Source organism: Ursus arctos, unplaced genomic scaffold, assembly GCF_023065955.2.
Source record: "Ursus arctos isolate Adak ecotype North America unplaced genomic scaffold, UrsArc2.0 scaffold_12, whole genome shotgun sequence".
Classification (NCBI taxonomy): domain Eukaryota; kingdom Metazoa; phylum Chordata; class Mammalia; order Carnivora; family Ursidae; genus Ursus; species Ursus arctos.
Window position 1 is genome coordinate 73,634,293 of NW_026622786.1, and position 15,579 is coordinate 73,649,871.

Consider the following 15,579-nt stretch of genomic DNA (forward strand, 5'->3'; position numbering starts at 1 on the left):
ACAGAGACAGTTTCTTCCATGAGAGATGCTCTCTTGACCCTCAAACCAGCAGGACACGGCTGAATCCGGCCCACCTGTGGTAGTCTAAGGCAGGCAGGCAGGCACGTCCGAGCGGCAAATAGAGTCTGATGCGGTTCATCTTCAAAGTCAGCTGAAGACCTCCGTTTGAGTCAGATATGCAGCCTAAGTTCCCTTAGTTGTGGAAGTCCCTCCTCACAAGGGTCCCCCTCCCTCACAGACACCCAACCTGAGGGCAAACAAACCTTTCCAATTTCCAAGGCTTCCCAAGCAAAGTGGCCCCGTGAATGCCCCCCGACACAGAAACCCAGACTCTAAATTATCTAAAATGAGATTTATTGCATTTCATGCAGTCTGAAGTCCATGCAGCAAAGGAGACTAGCACAATTTTTGATGCATTTTAAAAATAAAAAATGGGGGTAGAGGTGGGCAAATGCACAGAGTTCTAGTCTCCTTGGGTCCCTGGGAGAGAAGGATTTGGAAATGAACCCATCCACTCTCCATGGCGAATGAGTTCATCTCTTAAATGCATGGAATGTTTCCATGGCCTCTGGGTGCAAACACACAGAGCTCTGGGACAAGTGCAGGGTCGTGGGACAGGACCACTAGTGAAGAGGAAGCTATGCGGTCACCTAACTCAATCTGAGGGCAGAACAAGGTGGCAAATCCTGGGGGCAGGAGCTGTTCCAAGGGTCAGGAGATAGCGTGCCCCCTGAGATTTGCTCCTGAAAAGAAGTGGCAGTAAGAATCCAAAAAAAGGAAAACAAAAGAAATATTTCTTCAACCACACTCTTCAAGAAAATGCCATAAATATGTTATTTAATATTTTCATTTCATAGCATTGGACACACAGATCAACATATTGAAATATTGATTCCTTGGAGAAAAAATGGAAAAAAAGGAAATAAAAAATATTGCATCGTTCTGTTGGAGAATCTCGGCCCCCAGGCGTGGGGCGTAGTGCACCAGTGTCCTAGCCTGCAGGAGGCGCGGAGGTCGGCCGGGTCCTCTGGGGAGGGAGGCTGTGCCCATCGCCCGGGGCTGTATGGCAAAAATTGTGTTGGGTGTCCTTGGCCTTGCCAGCTCAGGCCCTCAGTCGCCGGTCACCTGGGGGGCCTGCCCGTCCGAGGGCTGGTTGGCGGACTGGATGAACATGGGCTGGGCGAGGTCCTGGCCGGCAGGCATGGTGACTTGCTGGATCTGGTAGAGCTGCTGCGAGGGGTGGAGAGGAGAGAGTGAGGTCACCCCTGGGAGAGGGGCATGCAGCTCCCTATGGGCCTCAAGTTGGTCGGGGGCCCCAGATACCTCAACCACCACCCACTGTAAGGCGTCAGAGGGAGGAAGGGATGAGCTCTGCGGGGGCTGGGAGCAGCAGACACAGGAGGCTCCGGCCCGGTGGGAGGGGGTGTGTGTGGTGGGCGGGGAAGAGGTGCAGGGAGTTGCATTTCCTGTGGCTTTCACTTCTCTGGGCTCTGCCTCTCCCGTTAGCTCAGAGCCTCGAGCTTGCTGCACGCTGTTCCTCTGTGACAAACACAAGCAATTCGAACCACTGTACCAGCAGCTTGGAAGCCCGCAGATCCCCAACTCTTGGTAACCCTCACTAGCAGGGGCAGGAGGGCTACCCCCTCCTCCTCTCCTCAGAATATCTGGCTCAGGCTGAGGCTACAACTGAGCCTGCATTTCCTACCTGGGCCCTGCTGAGGAGGGGCCTGGGGTTTAACACGTATAAGCCAAGGCCCGTGAGGCACTGAGAAGCAGCTCACATAGCCGCTATGGAAGGACAGAGCCAAATGGACACTTGACTTGTCAGGTGTCCCCCCAAAAACCCCACAGGAAAAGACCCCGTCACAGGGGCCCTGGCATGTGAGCCTAGAATGTGGTGCGGGCAGAGGCCGGAGGTGGGTCCTGATGCCAGCTCCTCTCCCTTCTGGGCAGCAGAGAACATAGGCTTGGGTGCGTCGCCTGTCATGTACTCAGGGGTCTCTGGGACCACTAGTGTGAGGGGAAAGGCGGAGGGAAAGGGAAAGATTTCTTCCTCACAGTTTAGAATTACTGAATTCCAGGCACCGAGAGAGCTCGAGAGGTTACATGTTCTCTGCATTTCAACTAATCCATGCTATTAAAAAGCAGCCTAGCTTGGAAAAAAAACAAGTCCTAGAAAGGGAATCAGAAGACCTGCATTCTGGTTCTGCAATGAAGAGCTGAGTGAGCACAGACAAGACACGTCTCATCTCTAGGACTCAGTTTACTCATCTGTAAAATGGGGATTGCGGCTATATAATGTCTAAGATTATTTTCAGCTCCCACAAGTCTAAATCTAAAGGACTGGCACTCCGAATTAAAGACTGTGCTTGCTTTAACAATTTCTGCCCATCGTTAGCAGAAAATGGGACCATTGCCCTAACCATCCAAACCCACGGATCTCACCTGCTACCCCTGACAACCCCCCACCCTCGGCCCCTGCCCAGACCGGGTGTCCTACCTGTCCATCCGTGAACTGGCTGAACTGCTGCTGTCCTTGCTGCACCTCTGTCTGCGTGATCTGCAGGAATCAAGACGGCAGAGGAGGCAGGTCAGCTGCAGGGTCCGGTATACCCCTCCCACAGCCCACAACCAGGAGTAGGTGGTGAAGACCACACGAGACAACGCATATAAAGTGCCCAGAATAGGCCTGGCATAGAACAGGTGCTTAAGGAGTAGCAGGAAAGCAGCCCCTACTACTGATGGCTACTCAGAGCTGGCACTGCACACAGGACCACAGACGACCCCGGAGCGTGAAACAGATACAACTTCCAAACCATCTCTCTTAACGTCCACCTGTCCCCCGCCTGCCCCTCACTGCAAGCTCCTAGTTGCTAACATGGCAAGGCCTCACATTCACGGCTTAGGCAGAAAACCCGAGAGTCCCTCAGCCAGTGAATGCAGACTGCAAAACGTGGGGCAGAGTGGTGAGTCGTCCCTTTCATTCTTGGAAGGTGGGCTTCAAACCAAACCCGTATCACCGAGATTATCTGACTGGAATAGGAAACACCCTGGCAAGGACGTGGCCTTGGCCCTGGAGGCCCCTGTGGCACACCATGAAGTACTTTTTCCGAGACAGGCCGCGCGCAGCCCTCTGGGTGGGTGGGGGGGGGGGATGGAGGCGGGTGGAGCGCAGCAAACGTTCACCACATGTACTTACAACCTCACGTGGGGATTGTAAGTACGCGCGAGAACTGTGCTGACATGCGGAACTGCACCACAGCGTGCCAGCTGCTCGACACAGCCCGGGAGACCAGGAGGACGGAAGCGTGCTCGTGTGCATATGTGTACCTACGGAACGTCGGCCTAGTAACGTCCTCTGTGTACCACCTCCTGGAACCATCACAGCCAACCTGCCAGGCAAGGACTGTCCTCTCGAGTGTCCTCCCGACAGCCAAAAACAACCCGTCAGGCTTACCCATGCAAGGGCTTCAGGAGGGTTTCTTACTGTTGTGCCTTGTTTGGGGTCCTTCCCCTCCTACCAGTCTGGAGGGTAGAAGCTCTACGTTTTGTCTTTACAACCCCCAGTGCACAGTAAGTATGCAAGAAATGTCTGCGGAATAAATGAATGACCCTGAGACAAATGGAAAATATTCTTCATAGATGAGGTCAACTGTGCCCCGTGGCCAGCAGGACTGCCCTTCACATGAGCTGAGAAGAAAGTTGCATTTACCTTTAAATTCCATTTACATATTATTCATTCAACAAACACATACAAATACCTACTATGTGCCAGGCTGTCACAATTAAGATCTGCTGTAATGCAGACTCCAACTGCCCTCAGGTGTCCCCTTCTTGCTTCCCCCCGCCCCTGTCTGAAAACTTGACTCTCCCCACTTTCTGGCTTTAGTTTCTGGTCCCCGAACTGACCTCTGAGGAACCAAAAACGCTTCCTTCTCATTTCCTTCCACCCCCATGCCATGAAAAGTTTTTGGATCCCAGGTTAGAATCTTATAAGGTTTTTGTTTTTGCTTTCATTTTTTAAAAAAAGAGGGGTATGTAAAGGTGTGACCAGTCTGGAGATGTGACTCCATGCCAGTGAGCCCCAAGGAAGTTAGGGAAAAGCCCAAGCCCTTATGTGAACCAAGGACTGAGTCTGGAGTGGGTCCTTTAATGATCCCAGAGACTATATGGAACTCCAAAGCCTTGCTTTTGGCTCATTCCTCCTATTTTTCCAAATGAGATCTTTGGAGACCTGCTCTACAATTCAGCTCTGTCACCACTGTCAATAGATACATCACCAGAAATGCAACTGGGCCAGACGGGTCCAGCTCTTAAACGATCGCTGCTTTTTTTGGGTCTGAGGCAGAAGACTCCATTAACAATGCCTCCCCTGGACCAGCATTCCCCATTCCCTGTAGATGATGCCCATGGCCCCCAAGCCCCGAGCCTGGGGGGCTGCCCCCTCAGCACCTGTGGCTCACAGTCCTCCGTCCCTTAGGGCACGAGAGGAGATGACGGGGGCAGTCTCTGGCTAGGTGTGCACAAGGAGGGAAAATCCATGCAAGCTTTCCAAAGCGCGCGGGAGTGCCAGGACACAACTGCTATTTGGCTCTGAAGACGGAAACTCAGCCTGACGAAGAGGCAGGCTGTCAGAACGCCTCCTCTGGTCAGACATGCACACACATACATGCGGCTTTCTTCAAGAGTCCTTGAGACTTCCCCTCCTTCGCGTGTCTTTGTTCCTCAAGAACAAGCTAGTAAGAGACACACTGTGAATCCAACCTCCAATAAGCCCCGTCTGTCCTTTGGGGTAAGCAGATGTGCAGGGTGTGGCGGCGGCTCTTGCCGAAGGGTGAGGCGGCAAGAGAGCGATTGCTGAGCCCTCCTTTCCAGCCAGAAGCCAGCTCGGCCGGTCCCCTACCCAAGCCCTGCATCTCTGGGGCACGTACCTGTTGAGCATTGGTGGCAAGTGTCTGGATCTGTCCCTGCACGACCTGGGTGCCTGATACAGGCTGTGCTAAGCGAATGTACTGCAGCTGGCCGGCGTTCAGCTGCACCTGGAGCAGGACACAAGCAGGTACAGGAGACCGAGTTCGACCTCAACAGGCAAACTTCCCACGACCAGAGGTGCTGACTGGCCCCCCTACCCCCCTGAGCCCTCCAAAGAAGCCTCCTCTGAAAAGTTTCTCTTCAACAGAGGTCAACACAAGCAAAACCGTAACATCCCCACCTGGCAAGTCACAAAACACAGAAGAGGGTATGTTCCCTTAAAGGACTTTGGAGAAAATTCCCAGAGGATCTGGTCACATACGTGAGGAATAGCATGGCCACACCCTTAACATTCACTGGCTCTTAGGCGTCTGCTCAGTTTATCTTAGGATTTTATCCCAAAGACTGTCAGAGATGATCGGAATGCTTTGTACCTTAAATGTGGGCCACTCTCCCCTCTATCTCCAAACTCCGCCACCCCAGCTCCTGGGATGGCTGATGTAATACTGAGAAGACCTCCAGCATCTGCCAGGAGCCCAAAGCAGATGGTTGTCACTCCGCATCCCAGCCCTAGTCCTGCCCAACCTCATACTGCACATCTTGGAAGAAAAAGCTGGCCTGCTCCACTATCTCGGTCCCCAAGAGCCAGGACCAATGGGGGTCTGTGGGACTGTTAGGATCCTTGGTGTTCAGCACTAGCTTCTGGCCAAACTCCTCCCGAGGGGAAGCTGAATCAATAAACCTTTCACAGAAAACCCCATCATGGGAAACCAAAGCTACAAAAATGCCCTTAGAGTCCCTCATGCTTAAGATTAAGTCTCAGATAATACAATAATACCACATGCTACATTTAATTGTGCACTAAAAGCCTTAACTCAGGCTCTTAACGCTCCAGTGTACCATAAAGTCTCAGTGCCTCGGGCGGGAATGGAGAGACCAAGGCGGCTGGCTGCAGGAGAGGAACGTGGCTCAGCAGAGGAGAGTCAGCAGAGCACTGCAGACATTCACATTCGGGATTTGGGGGATGAAAGAGGTGCCAGGAGGACAGACTGGTCTCTACCTGGGGGCCCAGATACCACCCTCCCTGGCTGCCCAGCCTGCCATTGTTGCTAGGGTAAGCTTCTCGAGGCGAACACGCAAGTCATGCCTCTTTGTCCTGGAGCAGAGTTCTCCCCTCGCCTTCAAGAGCGAATTCCCTTGCAGGGGAGTTTACTTCCATGAGGGAAGTGCGGATCAATGAAGCTGTAGTACTGCAGGCAGTGTTAAATCACACCACTTCTCTGCAACTTCAGCCTCAAAGAGGATGTGAGCCACCAGAAGACTAACACTTGGTAGTTAGTGTAGTTCTTGGAACTTCTTGGTAGACCAGATTCCAGAACTTTCCACTTATAGCAAAATGAAGGGACATAAAATCTAAACCGGTTAAGAATCTGGTTCACAGGAGACAGGGCAAGATATTGTGACGGGCGGTCACTTCTTTCTGAGAATATGCCAAGAAGAGCTGCTGGGAAGTTGTGATGCCAGGCCCAGACTGCCCCCCTTAAGTCCCATAACGTGGCTTCTAGGCAACAACACTAAGTCGTTTTTGGGGATGAAGGCAGCTGGGTGGAGGCTTGGGGAGCCTCATCTGCTGGGACTCACGGTGCCTGGTCCCAGGAGTCACCAGAACTCCAGCCAAGGAACACAGGATGAAATCCTAAAGCCTTATCCCAAGAACAGGGAAGGTGCACTGACAGCCACAGGGATTTACATTTCCCAGCTGGGAAGAGCTCTTTGCAGAAACTCAGACGTGACTGAAAAGCTATGAGCCAGATAGTTCCAAGCAGTTCTCAGAACAAGAAGCTCCTCTTTTAGACTTAGGTTTAGACATCTGGTGATGCTCTGCCCTCAGTCCTCTACCACAGGGATAGGTCTGGGGAGCCTGGCAGCTTTTTGGTGTTAACTACAAGACAAAAAAGCCTCCCCTTTGGGCTTTCAAAGGAGAAGCAAAGTTTCCTTCCTGAAGGTCCTCTCTATTGGGGTGAGCACTGAGAAATTTAGAAATGCAGACTCCTGCAGAAGGTATCTGAGTATAGCAAATTCTGCAACAAATGTGTGCTAAAGCCTGTGCCCCGGAGGCTTAAAAAGACTTGAGTTAGTTACTGCAAAGTGGGAACTCTTCTCTGGCTTAAGTGAACTTGTTCTGGCACCTTCACATGTAAAACAGAACCATTCAAGAGAGGTCTTGGGGTTAGTGGCTGAGACAGTGAGGCAAGGCACCTGGAACTGATGGGTGTGTGTGTGTGTATGTGTGTATGAGAGAGAGAGAGCCAGCTCCAGCAGAGGGAGAGTGCACCAAACTACGAGAAACGGGGGGGAAGGTGGGAGGGGAGACAGAAAGATACACAGAGACACACACACTCCACTTTCCTTCAGGTTTCTCTTGGTCTATTACTCTGTTAACTTAATAAGAACAGTTCCAAAAATGGGGCTTTTTTCAAAGAGGAAGCGGTTAACCAAGTCCAAGTGAGTTTCTCTGCCTACATGTCATTTATAATAGGAAGGGCAAAGGGCAGGAAACAGAAGGACTGCTCCATGTCACTCACTTTCCACAAATTTGGGTGGCAAAATGACCAATGTATAGATAGATGGCAAGTGTTAAGATAGGACATTTTTTTTTTTTTTTACAAAAGAGCAAGTACAAGTAAAAAAGCCAACAAATCCAAGAAATGAAATCCCTCAAGGCACACAGGAAGCGGCAGTCCACAGTGACGGGACGGGTAAGTTAAATGAAAGCCGAAAATACACTTTGCTGCAGGCTCCACTGGGAACTGACTCATGAATATGCAACAAGTGTATTTATGGCCCTCCCTGTACACCTCCCTCTTAGTCTCTGCTAGTCAAAAGACAGGACTGCCTCACAGGGCCTTTGGGTCTTGGCATGGAATAGTGGTTACGAGCACTCTGCGTAGGTGGAGCGCAGGGAAATCGAGAGCGGCAGCCCTCCAGTGGTGAACCGGAGCTGGACCAAAGGGAAACGGGGAGCATACAGCGAAGCAAGTCATGGCCTGGGGTAACGGGTATTGGTTTAGAGCAATGTATGTACACACACACGCACGCATACATGCACACACGCGGGTAGACGCAACATGCTGTGTGTGCACGTGAGACCTGTAAGCACACCCGTTACCACAGGAGCACAGTGCCCTGCACGTGTGGGCAGAGCAGGGCTTACCGGGATCTGCTGGATCTCCCCTGTGTTCGTGATGATCTGCTGCATCACCTGCATGGTCTGTCCGGTGCCGCTCTGGGCCTGCTGGGCTTGACCCTGGGGCTGAGCCTGAACAATCTGCACCTGCTGACCTTCTCCCACCTGCATAGTCACGGGTGTGGTCTAGAAAGAACAGTGATGAGAAAGCTGATTCAAGCCCAGCTCAGAGTCATTAGGCTGACCAAGGAGTTAACGACGAGCAGTTAATTAGGCACAAACCCCTTCCACGGACACCTAAACTCACCTTGACATTAATTAACAATACTCAGAGTCCTTTGGGCCCAGAGCACTGCTAAAGTTAACTCTCCAAAATAAAAGATGGGAAAAAGCCACACAGATTTTTAGGCTCATAGTACAGAATATCTTCCCAGGCCCCAAACATCTCTATGGTTCAAACGCTGCAGCTTCCCAAAGCCTCTTCAGTGACAGACAGGCACATGTAGTACAGAAGAATCCAAAGCAACCGTGATAGTTCACTTGAGACATGGCCAAAGTCAAGTCTGGAGCAGGTGAATTTGGAGAGCCAAGTAAAGGGAGGGGGGTCAGGATGAATTTACTAAGTTCAGGACCTTGGACTCCTTTCTAGGCATGCCAGACACGGGAAGGAAATGAAGTGCACGCTGGCTTCACCAAGCAGCAGAATGACTCCAGCGCACACTGGCCAGCTGGCCGCTCTGGATCGGGCGCGGCTTCCCACGGGACAGGCAAACACCACTAAGACCTGGATGCTAAATGAGGGATGTGTCCTCTGCCTCTCTTTTCAGACTTGCCCAGATGTCCCCCATGCTGACTGCAACCTCCCACCACTCCCCGTGCAGTTTCCCACCACCAAGCCTTTGCCTGTGCTGTGCTCTCTCCTGGAAAGCCTTCCTTCCCCCTTTATCTGGTTCGTTGCCGTTGTTCCCCTAAGACTTGTATTATTCCCTTCAGGGAATCTTTTCTGACATTCGCTTCTACCACTTCCCTCACTTTTGTTTGATATCCCTTTTGATGTGATCCCATAAAACCCTTTACACAGCCCTACGAGTTTCTTGCATTTCCCATGTGGTGGTATTATAATCTTTAAGTATTTGTACCCTACTAGATTGTGAAAATTCTTAAATACAGGGACTGTTTTATTCATGCTTTTGTCTCTAGCACATAGGATAGGACTCAGGGCTTGGTGAGTACATTAATGCTTGATAGGGAACTTGGATTTAGACCTCGAGGAGAGTTCTCTACAGCCTCTCATGATCCCCAACAGACATGGAGGTTACTGCTTTTACAACACCACCACTGGGGACAGAGAATATCCTGACTGCTACTGTAAAAAGGGAAGGTCACTTGACACAACTGTGGTGCAACAGAGAAATGACGGGGACAACAGGAGGAGAGGCACACAAGCTGGAACTGATGCCTCACCGCCTCCTTAGAGGTAGGACACAGTCCAGTCCCAGCGTAGGCACGGACAGCAGACACGGGGTCCACTTACAATAGCTCCTGCGGGGGTGTCACTACTCTTCATGGGGGCACGATACAGACCTTTTCCCTTAGCTTGTGGGGTCCTGGAGGGTGTCTTATTCATTGCACTCCCCTCATCTGACCCTGAGGAAACCAGGGCCCACAGAGCTTAGGGTGACTCAACACCTGGGTGGCTGAATCTGGGAGAAACCCAAGTTTCCAGACTTCAACTCCAGTGCTCTATGATGAGTGGCCTGCCTTTCCACCCAGGCCGGGCCTTGCCCATCCCAAACCTAAGCGGCGCAGTCTTGCTGGTGGGCACCCCGTGCAGCTCACGGACCTGGCCCTGCTGAGGCTGCGCGATGATGATCTGCCCGGGCTGGATGGTGGTTGTGGAGCTGCTGGTCTGCTGGCCCTGCTGCTGCCCCTGGACTTGGACGGCGGCGGGCTGCTGAGCCAGCGTGAAGTAGTATTGGACGGGCTCGGCAGGAGTCACGGACTGGCGCACCTCCTCCTGTGGGGTAGAAGGAGAGGCAGGTAAGAGGAAAAGAACCGACTCAGCAGCCGCCACAGTGAATTTCCATTCTTTCCCCAAACGGACTCTGTGCAGTTGCTGGCTGAATGCTGAGCTCTCCACATTTGAAGCCAAGGGAAAGTGGAATTCGAAGAGACCAGTTGTGCTAAATCAAACTAAAAATAACAGATTCCATAGGCTTCACAAAACATACAGCCAATTTTCTGAAGCACAGAGTAATCACCCATTGCGTGATGAGTTGCAAATGGGCAAATAATTACCGTAACTAAAAACCACGCACCAGCAGTGCTTGTCAGTAAACGCTGTCAAGGCCTGTGATCTGCAGACGGTGCTAATTGCGAGCACTGGGAAGATGCTACCCAAACATCAAGCTCTCAGGCTGGCCCCCAATCTACCAATAGCAGCACTCTCCTTATCTGGTGCCCGCCAGCTCTGGAGGGACAAGGCAGGGGAAAGGGAAATAGGGCTTTTCCTGGGCTGGAGAGCTTTGGAATTGAATGTCAGGATTGAGAGCACCAGTAGGCAAGTGCCCAGCTTTTCACAGTACATCAAGAGCTCTGTAGTCACTGAGGGCCACGTCTATCCAGTGTCATGTCTGGTTCTGGTTGTACTTAGCCACAGAAGCGCAACCCAGGGGGCCTGAGGGACAGCTGTCCGCTGGGGGGGGGGGGGGCTGCCTTGGCTGACTAGGGAGGTCGCATTCTGTCCGATCTGCTGGGTGAAGAGACCGTTCCTTCTTCAGCTGACGTTTTCCATGGCAGAAGGAGTAAACAACCCTCTCCCAGCCACCTTGAGCTCACAGCTGAGAGTGTAGGATGTTTACACACACTACGGCATGGTTAGAGCCTGAGGGTCCGGGGTTGATAGGCCCCTGACCACTGACACAGAGATCGGCGTCTGCTCCGGAGGGCCCTGCGACACACGGTGCCCCTGCCTGGGACAACAAAAACAACAGAAACATACAACCACTTGGGCTGACTGAGCAGAAAATTAGCTTAATTTACTCACTTCCTTGTTCTGGGCTAAGTTTGCCAGGTTCAAGAAAAGAAGAAAAGACACTTCTCCAAAGTACAGAGATGCTGTAGACTGCCTGAAAGCTCCCCAAAGTGACAGTGACACAGTGGGTACTGACCGCATACCCTCACTAGGTTAGGTGCCCCAATCTATGCTGCATGGTCCCTTCCTCACCACACTTTGTTGTACTTGCTTGTCAGATCCACTGCCTTCCCTGCTCGAGTGAAAGTGCTATGAGGACCAACTCTCTCTTGCCCTCTGATGTTCCAACCATTCATTCCCTTGTAAGGCAGGCACTCAATAAGAGGTTGCTGAATGATGGATAGATTTAGAGAGTTAGGCAGAGAGCTGCAGGTAGGAAAGTATTTTTTTGTTTTTTTAAAGTAAGCTCTATACCCAACGTGGGGCTTGAACTCACAAACCCAAGATCAAGAGTCGCACGTTCTCCCAGCTGAGCCAGCCAGGTGCTCCAGAAAGTGCTTTTTTAAAAGTGAAGTTGGTAGGACATAGTCTCTTGAACCCAACAGCTGTTACCAACAGAAAAGAGTACCTAAACTCTCTTTTGCTACATCTAGGAATCTGTGGCCATGGTGTGGGGAGAAGCTTGTGTCCCCTGCAGAACAAGGCTTGCCTGGTGACTGGGGGCCCCAGATACTAGAATTAGGACTGCTGACATCTAGCCTTTCAGGAACTGGGGTCTTGGCATCACAAGATTCCCTAATGGCCACCCACCCAGCCTCAGCAGACCCTTTTAACATTCTGGGTTTCTCAGCTAGTCCTCAAACATGAACGAATTTTCTAGGTTAATGTGTTCTGTGCTTCAGACCCAAACAGTTTGAACCCTGAACGTAACCATGCTGAGGCAGAAGAAAAAGGAGGTCCCCTTACTTTTCATCTAGGTCTCACTTTCCAGAACAATGTAACTGTGACAACAGCACCTCCATTTCAACTCAACTTGTCACCATTATACATAAAGGTCAGCCTGTCAACTAGCTCTCGGCTGTGGCAGGGATAAATACTCAAACCCTCCCTTAACCAAGAAACAGAGGCCAACTGCTCTTTTTAAAGCTCTTGAAATAGGTTCAGTGTATTTATTTTCCACTGAGAATGACCTTCCCATTTTATAAAAAACATCAATCACTATACTCTAGACCTAACTTACAAAAGCTCTTGGGTAAATGAGAGGGTAGAGAGGATTCAGACTCCCCCAGAACCAACCTGAAGGAGTCAGGGAGGAGGGAGGAGGGAGGAACTGGCATTTCCCAGCCCTGACCTGCGATTGTTCTGTCTCTAGTTATCTCTCCCTGCAACCGACCTGCAGGTGAGTAGTCTTCCTGCCAGACAAAAAGCAAATCCTTGAAGCACCCCTTTCAGAAGCCAAAATACTCCTTGCCAAAAACTGTGACAGCAGGTAAAGAGCTTCTCCTATACTGCCTACCACACCCTCTTAAGTTGTTTATGAACTAGGCAGTGTCTAGGACACTCTGCAAGTACCAAGTAGAAGCGCTTAGGTTGGTGGTGTGAGGACCAGGCATGACTGCTCTTGAATCACTGGAATGGAAGGAGGCACATCTAAGGTTCTTCTGCATCATGAAGACTCATCTGGCCAATGGAGGGCAAGCTAGCAAGGGAATGATTATGCTTGGTTTAAAGAAACGGGTGAAGAGAAAATGACATTTCAATGGGCAGGAACTTTCAACTCATAGCTTTAGTAGGGTAGAAGTCAGCCTCAACTCTCCTCTGCTTCTGAATAGTCTTTACTTGCTTCCCCGAAGAACAAGAGAAATATCCAAGCATCTCTGAGAAGTCAAGGACCTTAGATCTACAATTCAGTATTTCTGGCTAGTTTCTTTCCCCAACAGTGGGAAACTACCCCATGCTAGAACAATCTCGGAATGACTGGATCAATCCAGAATGGGGCACTTGCCCAGCTTTCACGGTGGCCTCCCCAACCAGAGGGCTTGCTCTTGGAATCTTTTCAGAAGTGGAGACTGACAAATGTCAGAAATGAGCAGCGTCCCATCCTCGGGCCATCACTACAGAGTTGTGCAGCCAGCCCCAGACTGAAAAAAGTACATTCGCTTCAGTAGCCAGAAATGAACTGCTGCCTCCTTCAGAAAGGGTGAGTTTTGGAGAGTAGGTGCTTTTAAAGGACTTAAGGAGGTGCCAGCCAATTTGGAACTGGGGAAAACTTCACGTCTACAGAGGATTAAAAGTGCTATCTTAGAATTTCAGGCCAGCTTTCAGCAATCTCAACCTTTCAAAGGCCAGGCAGCAGCTGTCCCCAATAGGATGCCAATCAATGGCTTGAACACCTACAAAGACCTGAATCCAGGCAGCAAGGAGCTGTTTCAGCGACACACTTTAAAAGGAGATGGATCACAGCATTCTGAGTCAGGCTAGGATGGAACTAGGAGCTGTTGGACACCCAGAGAGAGCCAGGCACTGAGAACCTGAGGAAGGGACAAGACATGATCCTTCCCTCCAGCTGGTTGGTTTAGCAGACAGCCCACAGAGAGCGAGCAGGAGTTAGCACAAGGCCTGATTTTGTCACAGAGCTCACCACCGTGTTTTTAAAGGGGGCTTCTGATACAAATTCCAACAAGGAGAGCAGGGGTGTGGTAGCATTTGTTTTGGAGGAAGTGGTCTGAGTTCTTGTTGTAGGGACTTCTCAGAGAGGAGGGAAACACCCCAAGAGGAGGAACTGAGCCCCTGGGCACAAACCTGCAATGGTTTCAAAGGCGATGCGCAGCCGGGGACGACCGTGGCAGCCTGCCGCTGTAAACATCCGACTGAAAGCTCCTCTGAACACCTTACAGCTTCCAGTCAAGGATGTTTACAGTAGCAAAGACTGCCCAGAAAGAACGGAGCCGCAGTGAGGCGCCCTGCTCTAGGAAGGAGGGGACAGAGGGCCTGCCTATCCAAAGGCCCCCAGGCAGGGTCAGGATTACAGATGTTCTTTAAGATGCCCACTTCTACACTTCCTGACTGGTTCTTAGTGCGAGACAGCATAGGAGAATGGTTGTCACTGAATGACTCTGTTCTACGGATAATGTATCATGAAATAATTCATTATAAACACTTAAAATTTTATTAACAAGATAAAGCAAGCAGAACAAAGCACAGCTTTGCTCCTGCCAGACACTGCCACTATTCCCCGAGTGTCTCTAACCACACCTACTGAGTCATGCAATCCGCGTGCCTCAAACAATGAGCTATACAGGAAAGGGGTCTATTACAATTGCAATTAAGAGCTTGATGCACCCAAGGTGCTGAAAAAAAGTCAGTGTGACCTTTGGAGAGGGGCAGGCAAAAGAGAGGCAAAGACAGATATTCACATTCTTTCCCGTGATTGCTTAGAAAACGGTTTAAGTGGTGGTTCTCAAATCTGGCTGCACATTAAACACATCTGAAAAGCTTTAGGAAGTACTGCAGCCTGGGCCTCCCCCTCACAGATTCTGATTCAGCTGGTGTGGGGTGAAGCCTGGACGCTAGTATTTTTTAAGCCCTAGCAGGTGATCTAATGTATAGCCCGAGCACTACACAGAGAACCGCAATCCAGAGTAAGAGAAAACCCAAGTCCATTCACTCCAAACACCACTGTGCACATAGAGACGCGGTTTCTTGAAACCCTAGAAATCTAAAATCTGTACCTTGCTGGGCATGTTCTCCCATCCCAGGTTAAGAACTCTGAGAGACTCCCTAGGGCACCTTGAAAAGAGCTTCACTTTACTGTTTGTAACTTGTCTTTAATTCTCATTTTGTCTACTTTCACTGAAATACCACCTCCGAGGCACTGAGTTAAAAGTATCCATAAATGAGTAACAGAGGGAGATGTTAAGGATGGATCTGGTCTAGAGAAAGAAAGGCAAAAGGAACAGCAACTGACTTGAGCTGAGAGAGGAAAGGAGCGTGTCTGACACCAGCGTGCGCGGCGCTCTCCGGCCTTCCCAGCTCACCTGACGCTTCGGAGGTTTCAGTTCATCTCTTGGAACAATATCGATGAGAAAGTCAAACTGATCAAATTTTGTAATTGCCATGGCGATATCATTTCTCTGTAACAAAGAAAAGCAGGGTGAAAAATTAGCCTGGGGAGAAACTAGTTCACCTGGCTTTATACCCTCCACATCACAAGTAAGAGAAGACGATGACTTCTAAACCAAACTCAAGAACCACGGCCAAGCCTAGAGCTGAAATCCACACAGCCGAACTCCTAAAACTTCACGTCAGACTTGATGGACAGACACTGACAAAGATACAGATGTAGTTCAGGCTCTACAAACCGGGTGTTTGAGCCTCCAATTACGACTTCCACCTCTGCTGGATCCTACCCCAAGTCCTCCCCACAGCTATTAAATTATCATCCTCT

The 15,579-nt window shown here is 50.6% G+C and overlaps 1 protein-coding gene across 8 annotated transcripts in view; it reads right to left on the reverse strand.

Moving 5' to 3' along the window:
• Positions 1-337: 337 nt before the first annotated feature.
• The window catches only part of NFYC (nuclear transcription factor Y subunit gamma), a 64,253-nt gene continuing 49,011 nt past the window's right edge, over positions 338-15,579 (reverse strand). For 5 of the 8 annotated variants that reach the window (XM_057310732.1, XM_057310733.1, XM_057310731.1 and 2 more), the window contains 5 exons: positions 15,170-15,265; positions 10,002-10,175; positions 8,186-8,344; positions 4,932-5,039; positions 338-2,560 (listed from right to left, as the gene is read on the reverse strand). In XM_057310732.1, coding sequence (XP_057166715.1) covers positions 2,375-2,560; positions 4,932-5,039; positions 8,186-8,344; positions 10,002-10,175; positions 15,170-15,265 — 723 coding nt within the window. In that variant the 3' untranslated portion in view covers positions 338-2,374. The remainder of the gene's footprint in view (positions 2,561-4,931; positions 5,040-8,185; positions 8,345-10,001; positions 10,176-15,169; positions 15,266-15,579) is intronic. The other 3 variants (XM_057310736.1, XM_048220335.2, XM_026498381.4) reach the window with 1 other exon arrangement.